This window comes from Dermacentor andersoni, chromosome 1, assembly GCF_023375885.2.
Source record: "Dermacentor andersoni chromosome 1, qqDerAnde1_hic_scaffold, whole genome shotgun sequence".
NCBI lineage: Eukaryota > Metazoa > Arthropoda > Arachnida > Ixodida > Ixodidae > Dermacentor > Dermacentor andersoni.
Window position 1 is genome coordinate 114256166 of NC_092814.1, and position 17536 is coordinate 114273701.

The 17536-nt window shown below is 41.4% G+C and overlaps 1 protein-coding gene across 1 annotated transcript in view; it reads left to right on the forward strand.

Moving 5' to 3' along the window:
* Positions 1–16339, forward strand: part of LOC126545707 (E3 ubiquitin-protein ligase ZNRF1) — a 32837-nt gene extending 16498 nt beyond the window's left edge. Inside the window, exons 3-4 of the mRNA XM_050193663.3 lie at positions 10286–10391; positions 14143–16339. Of these exons, the coding sequence (XP_050049620.1) occupies positions 10286–10391; positions 14143–14200 (164 nt within the window). The 3' untranslated portion in view covers positions 14201–16339. The remainder of the gene's footprint in view (positions 1–10285; positions 10392–14142) is intronic.
* The last annotated feature ends 1197 nt before the right edge of the window (positions 16340–17536 follow it).

Genomic DNA, 17536 nt, shown 5'->3' on the forward strand with positions numbered 1-17536 from the left:
ACTTATTCACAATTTGGGTGACATTAAAGACATAACAAATAAGTTTTCGCCAGTCGCATTTTGTTTACAAGAAACAAACTTAGGCCCTAAACACAATCAATTCCTTAGAGGCTTCACCGTTGTCCGAAGGGACCGCGAATGTTCCAGCCGTTTGTCGGGAGGAGTGGCTATAGTCGTACAGGGCGGCACTCCCACCCGAAATGTCCAATTAAATACATATTTAGAGGCCGTAGCTGTCACCATTCTGTCCTACAAAACCATCACCATTTGCTCACTATATATTCCACCCCACACACATTTTACTATTAAAGACTTAGAAAAACTAACAGATCAGTTGCCGGAGCCATTTGTCCTGGTAGGAGATTTTAATGCTCATGGTACTCTTTGGGGCAGCGTCAAGACTGACCAAAGAGGACAACTCGTTGAAGATTTTATTCTATCAAATGATATCTGTCTTTTAAACTCAGGTGCGCCAACTTATTTTTCACCGACTTCCCGCACATTTAGTAGTTTAGATTTAGCTTTTTGTTCACCCTCTCTTTTTACTGATTTTAAATGGGAAGTCCTCGACACGTCATATGGCAGCGACCACTTACCCGCACTCATCAAACTCCTACCATCACCACAAACTTTAGTAACTAGACCACGCCGATGGAAATTACAGCTAGCTGACTGGCAGGCTTTCATGGAGAACGCGAAACTGGAAAATGTCTTTTCGCCAGAGCTTAGTATTGATGAACTTAATAAAAAAATCACTGAAGTGATAATCACAGCGGCAGATAAGGCGATACCCCTGTCATCGGGTATAGTGCACAAAAAGCTAAACCCCTGGTGGACGAAGGAGTGTACCGACGCTAAAAAAGAACAAAATAAGGCCTGGGGAATCCTACGGAGATACCCCACCTATAGCAACCTGTTAAACTTCAAGCGTGCCAAAGCCAAAGCACGATTCATTCGAAGAAATGCTGAAAAATCTTCATGGCAAAAATACATCTCTTCAATTAATAGTACGGTAACATCGAAACGAATGTGGGACCAGGTGAGGAAATTTAGAGGACAGTATTCATCTTACACAATACCGTTACTTACAAGTCCAGGCACACAAACAACAATACAAGAACAGGCAGATATACTTGGAGAACATTTCCGCGATGTATCCAGTTCAGGGAATTATACAAAGGAGTTTTTACAATACAAACAGTCTGCTGAAAAACAGAAGCTGCCCACTACTGGCGCATCAAATGAACCGTACAATTCCCCCCTCACACAACAAGAAATAAACAGAGTTCTTTCAGCAGGGAAAAACACAGCGCCAGGTCACGACCATATTCACTACGCCATGCTGGCTCATTTATCTCAAGCATCTGTAAACGCTCTCCTTAAATTTTTTAATTTAATCTGGGAATCTGGCATAATGCCGGAAGAATGGAAAAAGGCAATAGTAGTTCCATTTCTAAAAGCCGATAAATCGCCCACATCCGCAAGTAACTACAGACCTATTGCCCTCACAAGCTGTTTGGCAAAATCATATGAAAGCATCATCAATATAAGGCTGTCATTTGTTTTAGAATCAAGAAACCTTATTGACCCCCATCAGTGTGGATATAGAAAGGGTTGTTCAACCACTGACCATCTTGTCCGCCTAGAACATGAAATACGATGTGCATTTCTACACAAACAGCACTGTCTTGCAATTTTCTTCGATCAAGAAAAAGCCTATGATACCACATGGAGATATGGAATTTTAAGAGACCTCGCTGACCTCGGCATACGGGGTAAAATACTGAACTGCCTAGCTGATTTCATGTCTAATAGAACATTTCAGGTACGTCTGGGCTCCGTACTATCACATACATTCAAACAGGAGAATGGTGTTCCACAAGGCTGTGTTCTCAGCACGACACTCTTTATAGTAAAAATGAATTCAGTTCATAAGATTATACCGTCGTCTCTTATGCACTCCGTTTACGTAGACGATCTCCAAGTGGCTTGCCGAGCTTCAAGTTTGCCAACCTGTGAAAGGCAGCTTCAAATGACAATAAATAATCTAACACAATGGGCTAACAAAAATGGTTTCCGTTTCTCCACACAGAAAACAGTTACTGTTTTGTTCTCTCAGAAACGAGGGCTACACAGCGATCCAGTCCTAAAATTGAACGACACCATACTGCCGGTGAAACAAGACCATAAGTTTTTAGGAGTAACCTTTGACACCAAACTTAATTTCCTAACTCACATAAAAGCGCTAAAGGTTAAAGCAAATAAAGCTCTAAATATCCTTAAAATTTTGTCTCATAAGCACTGGGGTTCCGACCGAACGTGCCTTTTACGTGTTTACCGGTCTCTTGTGCGTAGCCTTTTAGACTACGGCTCCGTGGTTTACGGCTCAGCCAGACAGTCCTACATCCAACGACTTGATCCGGTACATAACCTTGGACTGCGACTGGCAAGTGGTGCCTACCGAACTTCACCTATTCCAAGTTTATACGTCGAGTGTAATGAACCTTCCTTACAGCAGCGCAGAGCATTCCTCACTTTTTCCTACGTACTCAGAATTCAGTCATCACCCCAACACATATGCTACAACATCCTCACACAATGCAACACACGCTTACACTACACAAATAAACCGAACACGATTAGGCCACTTGTCCTGCGGTATGAGCAATACTGTCGGGATTATGGCATTCCCCACGAAGTCCTCCAGGTTGCCAAGAAACCACAACGGTTGGCCCCGTGGTACGATTTCACACACTTATGTGATTGGACGTTAACACATTTAAAGAAAAAAGACATCCCACACGAACACATAAAACAAGAATTCCGTGCACTTCAGGACAAATATCAAAATAACATGCAATATTACACTGATGGCTCTAAAACAAAAGATCACGTGGGTGTGGGAGCCGTAGCGGAAAATTGGGACACAAGTATTCGATTGCCACAACACGCTTCTGTTTTCACGGCTGAAGTTTACGCTATCTGGGTTGTTGTTAAAAAGATTGTCACTGATAAACACAAAAATGCAGTCATATACACAGATTCTTTAAGCACACTAAAGGCTCTACATCCCAAATCTGAGTGTGAACCCCTGATAGGAGACATTTTAAATATGTTGGCGCTTAACAAATACGGGAGGTCAATTCGTTTCTGCTGGGTTCCAAGTCATGTTGGGATACCGGGTAACGAAGCAGCTGACAGATGTGCATCGATGGCAGCGTACAAAGAGATAACAAACACAACACTTCCATACAAAGATAGCATCCGTGCGATTAGAAAATTCTTAACGGCGAAATGGCAACGTGAATGGGACCGTTGTGGCGACAACAAGCTACATCTCACTAAACCCATACTTGGCGAGTGGAAGTCATGCTGTCATCAGGAGCGGTTCATCGAAGTAGTTTTATGCCGACTACGCATTGGGCACACACACCTCACACACAATTACTTACTTACAAAAGAAGACACACCAACATGCGAGAAATGTCAAGAACCATTAACAGTTATGCACATATTACTGACATGTACGCATATTGAAACACACAGACGAGCACTTTTGCACAAGCTATATCAACTACACATACCTTTGCACCCTGCTCTAATTTTAGGTGATAATCCACTAGTACCATTATGTGACATCCGTAAATTTCTAGATGACACTGGCTTTTTACATAAAATATAGATTAACAAAGTCTTTTCCTTTAAAAACTGGATTTTAAAACACCTCGTGTTTGGCGCAGCATAGCCTCAGCCGCTTTTGCGCCATTAAACCCCATTTAACTAACTAACTAACATTCTTAAAACACAGTCAGCGGAAAAGGAGGAATTACCAACTGCTTGTGCGTCAAAAGAAGAGTATAACGCTCCATTCACTTTGCAGGAACTAAACAGGGTACGCTGTGCTGGTAAAAAAAAACGCAGTAGGTCCTGACCACATCCATTATTCCATACTGGCACACCTGTCCCAAACATCGGTAGATTCTCTCCTTCAATTTTTCAATAAGATATTTGAATCTGGAATTATGCCAGAAATTGGAAAAACGCAATAGTTGTGCCATCTTTAAAAGCAGGTAAATCCCCTACATCCCCAAGCAGCTACAGACCCAGTGCCTGGACACGCTGTTTGGCTAAATCATACAAAAATTTCATAAATGCGAGATTGACATTCATTCTTGCAACGCAACTTAATTGATTTTCATCAGTGCGGGCATAAAAGAAGCTGTCCAACGACTGACCACTTTGTCCGACTTGAACATGAAATACGTGAATCTTTCTTACACAAACAGCACTGCCTGACAGTTTTCTTCGATCTATAAAAAGCGTATGACGCCATTTCGAGACTTGGAATCTCATGTGACCTCGCTGCTTTAGGAATTCGTGGCAGAATGCTGAACTGTCTCGCTGATTTCATGTCCAGCAGAATATTCCAAGTACGTCTCGGCATTGTGCTTTCGTGCATATGTATCGTGGAATACCACAAGGCTTTATACTTAGCACAACACTCTTTATAGTAAAAATGAACTCCATTAACAAAGTCATTCCCTCTTTTGTTATGCACTTCATATATGTCGACGATCTGCAAATTGCGTGCCGGGCCTCAAATTTATCAACTTGTGAAAGGCCTAGCTCCAGATTACAATAAATAAACTACTAATACAATGGGCTGACAAAAATGGCTTCCACTTCTTCGCCTAAAAAACTGTTACAGTACTATTTTCATAACAACGAGGATTACTCTTGGACACAGTTCTAAAATTGAACCTTCGATGGGGGCGAAATGTGAAAACACCCGTGTACTTAGATTTAGGTGCACGTTAAAGAACCCCATGTGGTCCAAATTTCTGGAGTCCTCCACTACAGCGTGCCTCATAATCAGAAAGTGGTTTTGGCACGTAAAACCCTATAATTTAAATTTAATATTGAATGACCTGATGCTGCCATAACACAAGCATATAAATTCTTGAGAGTAATTTTTTACAAAAAGGTAAGCTTCCTCGCCCACATAAAACAACAAAAATTAAGGCAAGTGAAGCATTGAATATTTTGAAAGTTTTGTCCCACGAGCACTGGGGCTCGACTGAACGTGCCTCTTATGTATTTACCATTCTGTTGTGTGTAGTCTTCTAGACTATGGCTGCATAGTTTATGGCAGACACTCTTACATTCGGCTACTTGATCTAGTACATAACTTTGCACTGCGACTGGCAAGTGGTGCTTACAGAACACACCTGTTCAAAGTTTATATGTTTACTGTAATGAGCCTCCCCTGCAGCAGCACAGAGCTTCACTTCTTCCTATATACTCAGAATCCATTCATCACCCCAACACATTAGCTACAACATTGTCACACAGTGCAACTCATGCTTACACTATACAAATAAACTGAACAAGATTAAGCCGCTTGTCCTACGATGTGATAAATATTGTCGGGACTATGACATTCCTCGTGAGGTTCTCCAGGTTGCTAAAAAGCCACAACTAATTGCCCCCATGGTATGACTTTACACAGTTATGTGATTGGATATTGGCACATCTAAGGAAAAGGGACACCCCACAAGAACACTTTATACAAGATTTCTATGTTCTTGAGGACAAATATAAAAATTACAGAGTACTTTACACAGATGGTTCTAAAACACAAGAACATGTGGGTGTGGGAGCCGTAACAAAAAATTCGGGAACAAATATTTGATTACCACAGTATGCTTCTGTTTTCATTGCTGAAGTCTATGCAGTACGGACTGTAGTTTAAAATGTTACCACCAACAAGCAGAAACATAGTCATATATACACTGATTCCTTAAATACACTGAAGGCTCTACATCTGAAATTCGAGTGTGAACCCCTGCTAGGGGATATTTTAAACATGGTGGCTTTCAGCAAATATGGGAAATCAATTAGCTTCTGCTGGGTCCCAAGCCATGTTGGAATATTGGGTAAATGAAACAGCAGACGCGCATCCATGGCAATGAATAAAGGCATAACAAAGCCAACACTTCTATACAAAGATAGTATCTGAGCGATTCGGAAGGCCTTGACGTCAAAATGACAACACAAACAACAAGCTACATCTTACTAAACCTATGCTTGGCGAGTGGAAGTCATGCAATCACCAGGAATGGTTTATTGAAGTTGTTTTATGCCAATTAACGATTGGGCACACACACCTCACACCCAATTTTTACTTGGAAAAGAAGACCCACCAACATGTGAGAAGTGCCAAGAATGGCTAACAGTTATGCATAATTTATATAAATTACTCATACCTCTGCACCTCACTTTAATTTTAGGAGATGATCCACTAGTGCCATTACCTGACATGCTTAAATTTCTAGACACCGGCTTTTTACACAAACTATAGATCAGCACAGCTTTTGCTGTTTTTAAATTTGATTTTATAACACCTTGTGTTGGGTGCAGCATAGCTTTAGTTGCTTTTGCACCACTAAACCCAATTTAACTAACATTTCATTTTCCTAAATGAATATAATTATATTAAATTAAATAATGTTTAATTAATTTTTCTTTTTATTGCCGACTCTGCTTAGACCTCAAATCCACAGTCGGGAGTAAATTTTAAAAAGTAATAAAATATGATAAACTTTTAGTTTATTTTATTTAAGCATTTGGTTAAGCCACTGTAAGCCAACATGACAAAATATGTCGGACACGTCCTGGTCACTGCCCATTCTGACTTTGCTTGGGTATCAAGACTATTTGCTTACAGAATGGGCAGCAGAAGGCTGTAATACCAAGAAGTGCTCTCATGGTAATGCATTGTGTAAGATGTCCTGTCATTCAGCAGACTGAGGTTCACTGAAACTAGCCACATCAAAATATAACCCCCGCATCAGCACCTATTTAGAAAGAGTGTAGGGGTGACCTCTGCCTAGGGGTGCGCATCAGCAACCAGATGAGTAAACTCAGGCACAGCACTTAAAGGGTCAAGGACAGTGAACTGCACCGCAGAATATAATGTTTTTACGCATTGCAATAAAAAGAGCATGTGGTGTGTAAGACGGTAAGTACACCAAAATGCATCACTTTAGGCCACTAAATTGCCATTGCAACTCTGTTCGAGCGTGCTTTGGGTGTCAATCATTTACGTGCTAGTGTCTTCTATAGTATATCTGTCACACACACAGTTTTGTTGATGTACAATAGAGCTGTGAAAGTGTTGCCTGAAAGTAGTCTGTGTGCACCAGTGCTCCAAACAATATATCCATGTAGTGTGTAGCACATGACTATTGCCAATTGTTTGCAACTTTCTTCGTTATCCATATTGTCGCTGATAAGCACTTAAGTTGCACATAAATGCTAAGACAAGTTGATTAAGATGATGAATGTTGCGAACAGCTCTGGGAAATGTATTCCACCATCAATTTTCCTGTTAATGAGCTTTGGGAAACAACTAAATAAGAAAATACGAAGTAAGCATTGTGCACACTTCTGATAAAGCAACGCGGGGCACACAATGTAACGAAGTTTAGGCAGGTATGTCTTCTGAAGAACAGTGAATTAAAGGGATTCTGAAATGTTTTGGATAGTTGTGTACAAATGCAGTGGGTCGCTAGGGTAGGTTCTTGTGACCATCATTAAGCAGATTTAAGTGCTCTGCATCACCAGGTCACAGCAGCACCACTCCCTGCATTTTGGGCTGCCTATGCCCATTCTATGAGAATGGGTGAGTGATATCACTTGGGTGGCAATCTTGTTGGCTTACCACAGGACGTCGTTGGGAATAGTTGAAGCATGTTACATTAATCTTATTTTTAATAGTGTATGTACGCATAGTCATTTGTGTACCTACAAAAATTAATGTGCAAGTGCAATAAATGTAGACGCTTGTACAAACTTAGGGCACACTTCTGCCTGAGAATGCAGATTGCATGCTGGAACTGTTGTCTGTACATGTGAGGGAAGGAGTACAATAAAGAGTTTTTTTTTTTTTTTCTTTCTTTCTGTGAAGCTGGGCTTTGTGAGGCTGCATGGAGAAAGGTGAGGGGTGAGAAATAATGCGACAAAGGTTAACTATGGTACAGTGGCATGAGCAGCCAGTGGGACACGGAGGGGTTCTCACATGAAAATGTGAGATGTCTTCTTCAGCATTAGAAACATGACTGGTACAAGCACTGTACTGCACCTGTCTTGCACTGCAAGTGTATGCAGGAAGTAAACTGCAGCAACTGCACGCTGCAGAACATGCAAACTCTGCACATAAACTTCATTTTGAGGACACCACCGCAGTAACAAGAAAAACTTCATCAAAAGAGACGTAGGAACACACATGATTAAAACCAACCAGAAGGAGACAGCACTCGCGCCATTGCATGCCATTCTTCCAAAGGTAGCAGGACATAGCCATGGTCGAATGGAATAAAAGTTGGTGGGGAACATCACAGCTTGAGAGGAGGGTGATGTTTAACCACATATAGCTCTTTTGCTGCAGTGTGCTGACAAAATTCTTGTAAGAAAGCATTCCGTGAGAAACACTTTGTAATGTCTAGGCATAGAAAGTATTTGTCGTACTCAATTGCGTATGGCAAAAACTTTTTCAGGGACCCTCTAGTACATCTGTCAGAGCAGGTGCCGTGCTTCAACTCAACTTGCTGAATGCAAGCTCGGACACATATATATTCACAATAGCATTGAGCAGTCACCATCAGGCTGTATAATCAGCCCTAAGATAACAAATGATTGAATAACTGCGTGTTTTGTACTTGCTGCCTGGGGAACATGCTGTTCTGCAGCCGTGAGGTCATCCCACAGACCTGCGGCTTAAACAGTCGGTTTTTCAAAACACGACACCACCCATCCCGTGGTGCTGCAAGGAGCCAATAGTGAAATCTGTACTTTAGCATCAGTAGACATCACTTCATATTCTTGAGTTCTGTTGATAATATGGTGTGAGAGTTATTGCGCAATTTTAATGTGATAGCATTATAGGTGAACCTCACCCGCCTTGGAGGTATCATTGTCTGACCTAAAAATGTAGGTCTTTTGTGCCAAGAGCAACTTTTGCATAAAATAAGCATGCATGCAATGGTGGCCTAATGGTTAGAGCATTTGGCTGTTGTGCTGGAAGATAGAAGTTTAATCCCACCATTGGTCACACATTTATTTATAGCATTATCAGCAGACTCCGCCCACTATGGAGGTATCTAAAAGAAAACTCGAGGTATGTTGAGCACTTATGAGCACGTCGCAGTGCACACGAAATCGCAAGTTCGTAATGGATACCAGGTATAGAAATGTCACTTCTATATAAGAGAGTGTGCAAAGTTGCCTGTGACGCATGTCTACGCAGCTGTCAAGACATCACAATCTATCGGTATGCTGTCGCATACTTTAGAGAGTTAGCGGTGCTAAGTTCAGACCTGTGTATGTGTGTTATCTTTTTCCCCTTCTCTGGTAGAGGCATCAGAAACCAGATTCAATATCCCCCCCCCCCTCCACACACACACACTTTCTTTTTTGTCTTCATGCATTGAATTTTGTGCATACTTAGTGCACCATACAGTCCAGTGTACTCCACTAATACACTTCTTGTATCCTCCTCAGGCAAAACAAAATTCTGGTGACACACCTTTTAAAATCAGTTCTTATTGTCAACTTGTCATAATTCTGAAAAAGTACTTGCTTGAGCTGATTGCATGGGTGCATGCTCACATCAGTACCTTCATAAAGGTGGCTAGAGAATCCATTTCTCCACATCGTTAAGATAAAAGCATCCTTTGTTTTCCTAAACACGTAGATACAGGTTTAACATCTTATGCTGGTTCCTCACTTTTCATCCTGAATTGCCATGTCATCTTGTGGCATTTGAAGTGTACAACACAAATTTTATATTGTCGGTGAAGATGCAGCAGTACGTCTCGCACAAAGTATCGGTTTTCTCGAAAACCAGTCGCAACAAAATTATTGCAGGCTTTGACGTATGGTGTTGACTGCATTCAGTTTTGTGTTACACCAGATTATTTTACCTTATCATTCCTGTTTAAGCTCTTAAAATGTTAAGCTGCTGTCCACAGGGGTGGACACGGGGTCTGAAGAGGGTATACTAAGTACTGGAAATTTTAACCATTGATGAGGGTACTTTGTATACTTTCATAGGCTCTAAAGCTCATATTCAAAATAACTTCCACTACCTAATTTAATGCTTTGATTTACACTTTGATACCACGTTCATGCTGTTTGCTGAGCTTCTGTAATGCGCCCAAGCTGAACTTCAACTTTGAACTCTGCAAACTATTGTATTGATGCAGCCTCATTTTGTTGCCCTCAGATGACGTGCTCACAGAAGACAAAGGCGAGTGTGTCATCTGCCTAGAGGAGCTGACTCGGGGAGACACCATTGCTAGACTACCTTGCCTCTGCATATACCACAAAAGGTGACCTTGTTTGTGCCTTTGCTTCTTTGCTTGCCTTTCACTGTGTGGTTTTTACTAGGCTAACATATGTAGACAGTAAACACATGAAATTTTTAAGAATTGCTGCTTGTCTGTGCACGTTTACTGTTTAACTGCATGTACAATGATCTGCACAGTGAGAGGTCAGGGTTCATAGCATTCTTGCTGCCATGTGCTTTGGTGTTGCACAGTTTCTTTGCCTTCTTTCCTGGGTTTGGCATGGCTGCTGTCTTCTGGGTCAGTCAATAGTATTTTGCAAATATGTTTGTGGATGCACACATACACGCACATACAAACACACAAACACACGAAGGTTATATGCGTGCCAAATGCTAGTATCAGCGAACAGGCTTATACAGTAGAACCTTGTTGATACAATCTCATTAAATATGATTTCCCGGCACCAATGTTCACAATTGAGAACACAAAAAATTACTCGATACAGTTGCCCTTCTTTTTTACCAAATCATATGTTCTCGGAAAACACACCCTTTCAGCGCCAACGTTCAGTACATTGCCAAATTGCGATTGTATATGTTTTTTTACTGTTAAATTTGTTGTAAACCTGAAAAGACACGAGGCATGCGCGATTGAGAACAGTAGCCACCTGCCGCAGCAGCTTCTCCGCAATATTCGCCTGCCCGTCTCACGTGATATAACGCTGGCGCGAACTTGGTTTCCTTTTCCGGTACCAGCAAATCTCCTCCCGGGTCATCACACACTGTATGCACAGCTATCGCTGCTAACCTTATTGAGATAAGGATCTTCACTTATCTGTTTTAAGCTTGTGGGACGTAGTTACAGTGTAGCATAGTGCCATTGGAAGCATGCTTTCAATAGACAATAACCCAAACATGCCGCCATTTCCTGCTGTAGGCGGCACAAAGTGAGCATAATGTTTTGCTCTGGAAGCATTGTAGGCTTCGTATTCTGGTGGCCTCGTCCGCCAGCTTGATTTCATTTTGGTTTCTCGTTCCTGTCTTAAACACTACACAATAGAAAAACAACAACATGTGTTTCGGGTCACTTGGGCCCAAGCAGCGCTATGTGCGTCGGCGTCTTGTGCTGCAACAATTTGCACCGAGTGGGCACATGAAAACTGCCGCCAAAATACCTCGCTCGAGGAAGCTGTTCACCCAAGCCCAATGCAAGGAGCACAAGCATAAGCTTTGTGATGCGCATTGTCGCAAAAACGACCATGTTCGCCTTTGGCTGCTTGCCACCCCACCAGCTCAGCGCGCATTGGTTTCTTGCGCTGCAACGATTCGTGCAACACTTCACATTAAGTAGATGTCATCCACAGTTGAGTCTGTCAAATTTTTTGTGACTTAGGATTGTAAGTTTTCCTGACAAGAAACATAATTTGTTTCTTGTCACGTTCTTTTCCAAAACATATGAACGAGGTTCTACTGTATAACCTTTGTATGCTGACTGACAAAGCAATGCGAGTAAGCGCACCTTTGTTCTACATAAAAAAATTAATTTCTATAAAAATCTTAAATAAATAATGTTGGCTCACAGGTATCTTGAAAGCACACTGACCTGTTAAAGTAACGGCACATTATATTCAATGGATTCCTTGATATATGCAATTTTTGTTGACTTATCGATTGGTAAGTGCCGCTGTGTGTGCTCTTGACCAGTCCTCCACAATGGATATGTGCCGTGGTGACATAAGAAGTACGGAATCCTTAAATGTAGTAAGATATGTGTCGTGCTTCTCTGTGTATACACCTGCCATCACCATTCTTCCCTCAAGCATCGTATATTGTCTTCATCCTCAAGACATTGCTTGCGTAGTTGTCGCACACTGCCTTCACTTGATTTGGTGTTTTCATTTTGGCATGGCTTGTGAGCAGTGTAGGGCATAAATATAAAAGTTATGTGTTAAACTTATGACTTTTGTGCTATACAAACAAACATTGCATGCTGTTATATGCTGCATTGTATGAAAGTACATACACAATCACATGCATCATATAATTTGTTGTACAGGATTTAATTAACTGCTTCACTAAAGTGTGCTGTACATATAGATTAAAACATGTGTTATGTTGCATAATTTTTATTACTACTCACATGCCACCAAATCTTTAAATGTTTACTACAAAATACTATGTCTTCTTGCTTACTGCAAGTGCTCAGCAATGAGTAAACTCCGAAAACATTTTAGGGGCACTTAAATTTGTTTGAGCTAACAATCAGGTTCCAATGGACAGCTCTATACATTTTCTGCATGTTAGGCTGTTTTTATCCAACTAGGGTGACTGTTGGAAATGTGATCTGTGTGCTAATAAGCTGTTTTTGCCATTTTTATGAAGCCACGTAAAACTCATGAAATTAAGAATACCCATGCCATCACACTGACAAATGCGTTATAATGCGTCAAGAGTGCTTCATAAAGCAGATACACTGACTTCAGTTGGCACATTGCAGAGAACCTTCTGAAAAGCGCCAAATACGCCGCTTGCAAAGCAGAGCCTCAAATTAGAGACAAGTTGCAGGAAAGCAAAACTGGACATCATTTTGTACTTCCATGATTTTTTGTGTTGTTTGAAGAAGGTGAGCGTGTGGGCATTAAAGGTCATTTTCTCTGTTTTTGTCAAGCTAAAGTAAATTTTGTGGAGTGCTCTTGTGAACAAGCACCAGATTGCACACGCGCGTGCACACACACACACACACACACCGCACGGCAGGAGCATAATGCATATGTTCAAGCCCAAAAATTCTGGGGGTTTAGAAGATCAAGATATCTAAAGATACTGCATTGAGATTTAGCTGGATGCTTTAAAAAAAGATCCTCGGTGGTTGCTCATCTTGTTAATTCAGCTGGTGCCCATGCTAAGAGAGGAGAGGTGACCAAGAATGTTGTATATGTTGTAACGTCCACCTTCTTGAGAATAATGGTTGAAAAGAATGCCATAAACGTCCCAAGCAACTGTGGGGAAATCAAATAGCTGTAGAAGCTTCCACAAACTTTTACTGTGAATATGTTCACAAGATAAGCCCTCTTTCTTTCTTCCAAGATGAATATTGTACTTAAAAGGTACTAAATATCAGCTCTAAATCAGTTTGAACTTTTAAGGCATTCTTTCAAACTATTGTCATTCATTTGGCGGTGGAGGATTGATTATTACTCAAGAAAATAGCCTAGGAAAAGATCTCTAAACTTCTGTTTAACCTTTTGTTCCTTCAGAATGCAGTGTAGTTGCTCTTTACCGATAAACAATTGGCTAGACCCTAGTTGGTGTCAAAATTCATGATGTCACAGTGAGCTGGTGAGGAAACATTGGAACAGTCTCAATCTTTTGTTTTTCCATCTTTCTTGGCCTACAAAGCACCCTCTCCCATTACCAATTGACTGTTTTGCTGTTGTAGAAGTGTTATGTGCTAATACAGCTCAACTAAATATTTCTTTTTAGTGTCCATTTACTGTGTGTGAAGAAAAAAATATGCTTTAATATTGCAGTATGTGGGATCTTATGGCATGCATGAATTTGACAGTATCTTGAAAGTTCCTGAATTCCTTTCTTTTTTTTTTTTTCTTAAATACATAGCCTTGTGATTGGGCTATTGTTACTTATGGCACAGTGACATTTCAGAGACTTGACATCTCAAAAAGGCAATTGAGAACAGTACTGCTAGTTCAGGCAAGAATGAAGCTCAAAATGAGGTCTCTTTTACTGCGATTTATCTAGCCATCTACGTCACTGCAGCACTTGTTCCTTTTCAGGTGCATTGATGCTTGGTTTGAAGTGAACCGCTCCTGTCCTGAACACCCTCTGGACTGACGTTGCTGTCATCCTACACTTTTCTTTGCGAACTGCAATGGAGCTGCCAAATCCGGACCTGTTGTCTTCTACATGACGACCACACGATCTCACCATGGACGAACCAACAACAACAAAAATTAGGCACGAGTGCGAATGCACATTGCACACCCCTGAAAGAGATGACTGAATGGCAGAGAAGGACCATTGCTTTCGTTGGCATCTTGGCTGCTTTGCTTTGCTGTCGCATGTTGCTTATTTTTTGGACACACTACTCTGCAGCAGTGTGTAGATAAGCTTTCTTGCTTTTCTTTTCTTCTTCTTCTTCTAGCAGCCATAAACTTTTGCATGACTTGACAAAATGACTTCTTGCTGTGAAAGGAAGTAACTTCCTACGAAATTTGCTGTGCCTTGGTTTGTGCAACATTGCTGTCAGGAGTCTGTGTCAGGGGCTCTTTATTGCCAGCCATGGCAGGCTGGACCAAACCTAAGATGAGCAAGCAGCGTGGTTCCTTGTGGCACATTCTCTAGTTTTGTAAAAAATGATAAAATGAGATACAGAAGGCATGAAAGGGAACCCCAGGAGTTGGTGCTGTGATGATCCATATGCTGTTGTGTGTTGTTGCCCCATTACCAGTATGGCAGTCTTTCCCTTCTCAAGCATGTGAATGTTCTTCGGCAGCGCTGCTCTCTCTTTCGTAAATTTGTTGCACATTCTTGCTCCCCTTGTTGGAGACAGTGCACCGCTTTCCTCAGCAGCTCTCTCTCTCAAAGTTGATAACATTGTCGGTGCATTGCGTCAGACTGTTGCCCGCTTGTCGAATTGCCTTGAAAAAAACAATACATGCACCACTCCCCACATTTTTATACATATACATGAAAAGTAAAAATAAATATTCTGCAGCCTTTCTTTCTTCTTTAATTGCTGTTTCTCTTTTAAAAGTTGTGTAGGGGATTTCCAGGTTGATGTTACCAGATCTGGGATGTAGCTCATGGCATCACCATGCTTTTTTTCCCTCACCTACCATTAGATGTCAAGCTCATTGGCCATATTTTGTGCATTACATCCATAAAGTTCTTTTTAGTTTCTTAGATGCAGAGAAGTGGGGCATTTTAGGCTCTTTAATAATGTAACCAGTACCAAATTTGCCCAAAGTATAGTGGCCACAGGCTGCATTATTTCTGGTGCCATACCACTTGTTTCAGTGGTTTGTTTGTATTGTGTCATTGAATTCATTTCTGGAAATGAGTTCATTCAATGGGTGCACTTTCCTCTTCCTCCTCCTCTCGCTACTTTATTTTTAAACTTTAAACATTAAACCTGGTCTTTGAGACTGGTGGTTGCCATTGGCCTTGTTGATAGTGACCTCTAGCTGGTTAAGTTTTCCTTCTTTAGTGCCTGCTTGATAAGAGTGTTTATAATGGTATGCTGATGTGATGTGAGGCACCAATATTAGGCAGTGGCACGAACAGGGTGCTGTGATCGCAGTGCTGCAGAAGATGCCTTAATGCCTCGCGCTCTGTGGCACATGCATCATGGCACTAGTCTGAAAGGGTGGATGCATTTTGGCCTTTTTTTCTATTCAGCAGGAGCTCTGTGGCTTGCCCTTGTGTAGGTTTTGCAGTGCTTGTATGTCTAAAGGAAGATGCTTCAAGAAGGGTTCTGTGAATGTGCCACATTTGAAGACACACTTAAGTGATGGTGTTGTTGGCGCAATTACAGTGTCTGCAATCGTTAGCATTGCATTGTGCTCCAAAGTGCAATCGGTTAAAAGTTGTGTGTGCATGCGTGTGTGTGCACCTGTGCTTGCTTGCAACATGGGAAGGTCCGAAGGATATTACACATGCCAGTGTATTACGTTCCTTCATGTTTCCTGCACCCCTTTCTTTCCCCCTCCCCCTCCCTTCTTTGCAGCCATCTAAGTACTACACTCAAGGCAGTAAAGTTAGAACTCGTACAAAGTGTTTGCTATGTACGTGTGAGAGAGGTTGGTTGTTTTGTATAGGGGGAGTGATATTTTTTGTAAAGTTCCGCAGTACCAAATTGCCTGTAACTGCTTGTAGCATATGTGTGTGTGCGTGTGTGTGTGCGTGTGTGTGTGTGAATATTGTGTACGAATATTAAAGAAATAAAATTATATCACATTTTTCTAACTTTCATCAATGGAGTATATGTAGCCTTCCACCTAAGTCCTCTGCTTTTCTCAGCCTTTGTGTAATATTGAGTTAAGTGATCACATGTGTCACTAATTGGGACCCTTCACCTGCTTATGTATGCACCTGTGACAACGCAATCCAACCAACTTCTTTGACTAAAGGACTGTCAACATAGTATTTAAGTCTGCAGGCACCACACTGAAGTGGCCGTGTGCTTGATTATATAACCTTCAAAGGCCTCGCCATGCGTGGGCATTGCAAACCAACAATTGTGATGTATAGATAGCATGGTAAGGATTGTGGCTCTAAATTATTGCACCAATGTATGTATGCTGCAAGAACAGCTGAACAATCGGATAAAACCCCATGCACTCTTACTCCTCAGAGGAGCCACGGGGGCGGTAGAAGTGACATCGCTCGAAGTGGCACTTCCATGTTGGATGTACTGCACCTGCAGTGCACAAATAATCCAGCAGCACGAAAACACTGGGATGCCTGTGAGATGCAGAGCACACAGAGCCCCATCTGGAAATTCACTGTGCAGCAAGAAAACTAGGGAGACAAGGAGGAAGCAGTCGCAGGGGAGGGAGACTTGATAATAAAGGTGGGCCCTTGGAAGGCTGGAGAGGTATGGAGATGCCTTCTGGGAGACATCTGTTTTGGGAGGGGAGCTCATCTACTTGCACACCATTTCATTTGCTTTGTCTCGGCTACTGCTAAACCTTTAGTAAAGATTGTTGCAGTGAAATGCTCCCTGGACGGCCCTTTACAACCCATATTTATAAAAAGTTTGGGCAAGGCCTTGAGCCTGGTAAGGACAGCGGTGAAAGTCTGATAGAAAAAGCTAGCTGCAGTCTATCAACCATGTACAATGCTCCTTGGCACAAGTTGTTATTATGGAAAGTAATGAGGCTTGCAGTGGTTGTGTGTGGTATTGCCCTGGGAACCTTCCCCCAATTGATCGAGTGGTTGGCACACACGATCATGTATCAGTTACAATAAATGTACAAAATGCGCTAAAAATCAAATGTATTTAAGCTTTTAGTATAGAAATAGTATTTTTCTAAATTCAAATTTTAGTACCAAAATTTTCGTTGGGTTAGTACAATCGAGCCCACCTATAAGAATCCCATTTAGAATAAACTTTCACCTACAATGAACAGTTTATCGACATCTAAAAAATTTCACAAGAAGCCTATG